Source organism: Geospiza fortis, unplaced genomic scaffold, assembly GCF_000277835.1.
Source record: "Geospiza fortis unplaced genomic scaffold, GeoFor_1.0 scaffold313, whole genome shotgun sequence".
Classification (NCBI taxonomy): domain Eukaryota; kingdom Metazoa; phylum Chordata; class Aves; order Passeriformes; family Thraupidae; genus Geospiza; species Geospiza fortis.
In genome coordinates this window covers 11,218-11,872 of record NW_005054582.1, presented here as the reverse complement: position 1 = coordinate 11,872, position 655 = coordinate 11,218, and the positions used below count along the sequence as shown (strand labels likewise).

The following is a 655-nucleotide window of genomic DNA, read 5'->3' as shown; positions in this document are numbered from 1 at the left end:
CTGGGACAATCTCTGTGCCCCTGGGACAATCCCTGTACCCCTGGGACAATCCCTGTGCCCCACAGGACAATCCCTGTGCCCTGGAGACAATCCCTGTGCCCCTCAGAACAATCCCTGTGCCCCACAGGGCAAGGGTAGACAATCCTTGTGCCCCCCCAAAGGGCAGGAGGGAACAAACCCTGTGCCCCACAGGGACAATCCCTGTGCCCCAAAGGACAGGGCAGGGACAATCCCTGTGCCCCTGGGACAATCCCTGTGCCCCAGAGGGCAGATGGGGACAATCCCTGTGCCCCCTGGGCTGCAGATCGCAACCCTGTGCCCTCCACCCGTGGTGCTGCAATCCCTCACTCCCTGCCCCAGCCCATGAGTTCCCCCCATTGTCCCTGGGGCACAGGGATTGTCCCAGGGGCACAGGGATTGTCCCCACACTTCACCAGCCCCACACTCTGCCCCGTGGGCCTGCCCCCATTCCTGGGGAGGGGACAGAAACTTCCCGCAGAGCAGGGCTGGCCCTGCTGGGGGTCTCACCCTCCTCGTCTCCTGCAGGTGCTGCAGATCCTGGCTGGCAAGGTGGTGGTGGGCCACGCCGTCCACAACGACTTCAAGGCTCTGCATTACTGCCACCCCAAAGCCCTGACCAGGGACACGTCCCAGA

At 64.0% G+C, this 655-nt stretch overlaps 1 protein-coding gene across 1 annotated transcript in view; it reads right to left on the bottom strand.

The window, feature by feature from the left end:
* Positions 1–615, bottom strand: part of RRNAD1 (ribosomal RNA adenine dimethylase domain containing 1) — a 6,078-nt gene extending 5,463 nt beyond the window's left edge. The window contains exon 1 of the mRNA XM_031064314.1: positions 529–615. Coding sequence (XP_030920174.1) covers positions 529–615 — 87 coding nt within the window. The remainder of the gene's footprint in view (positions 1–528) is intronic.
* Positions 616–655: the final 40 nt, after the last annotated feature.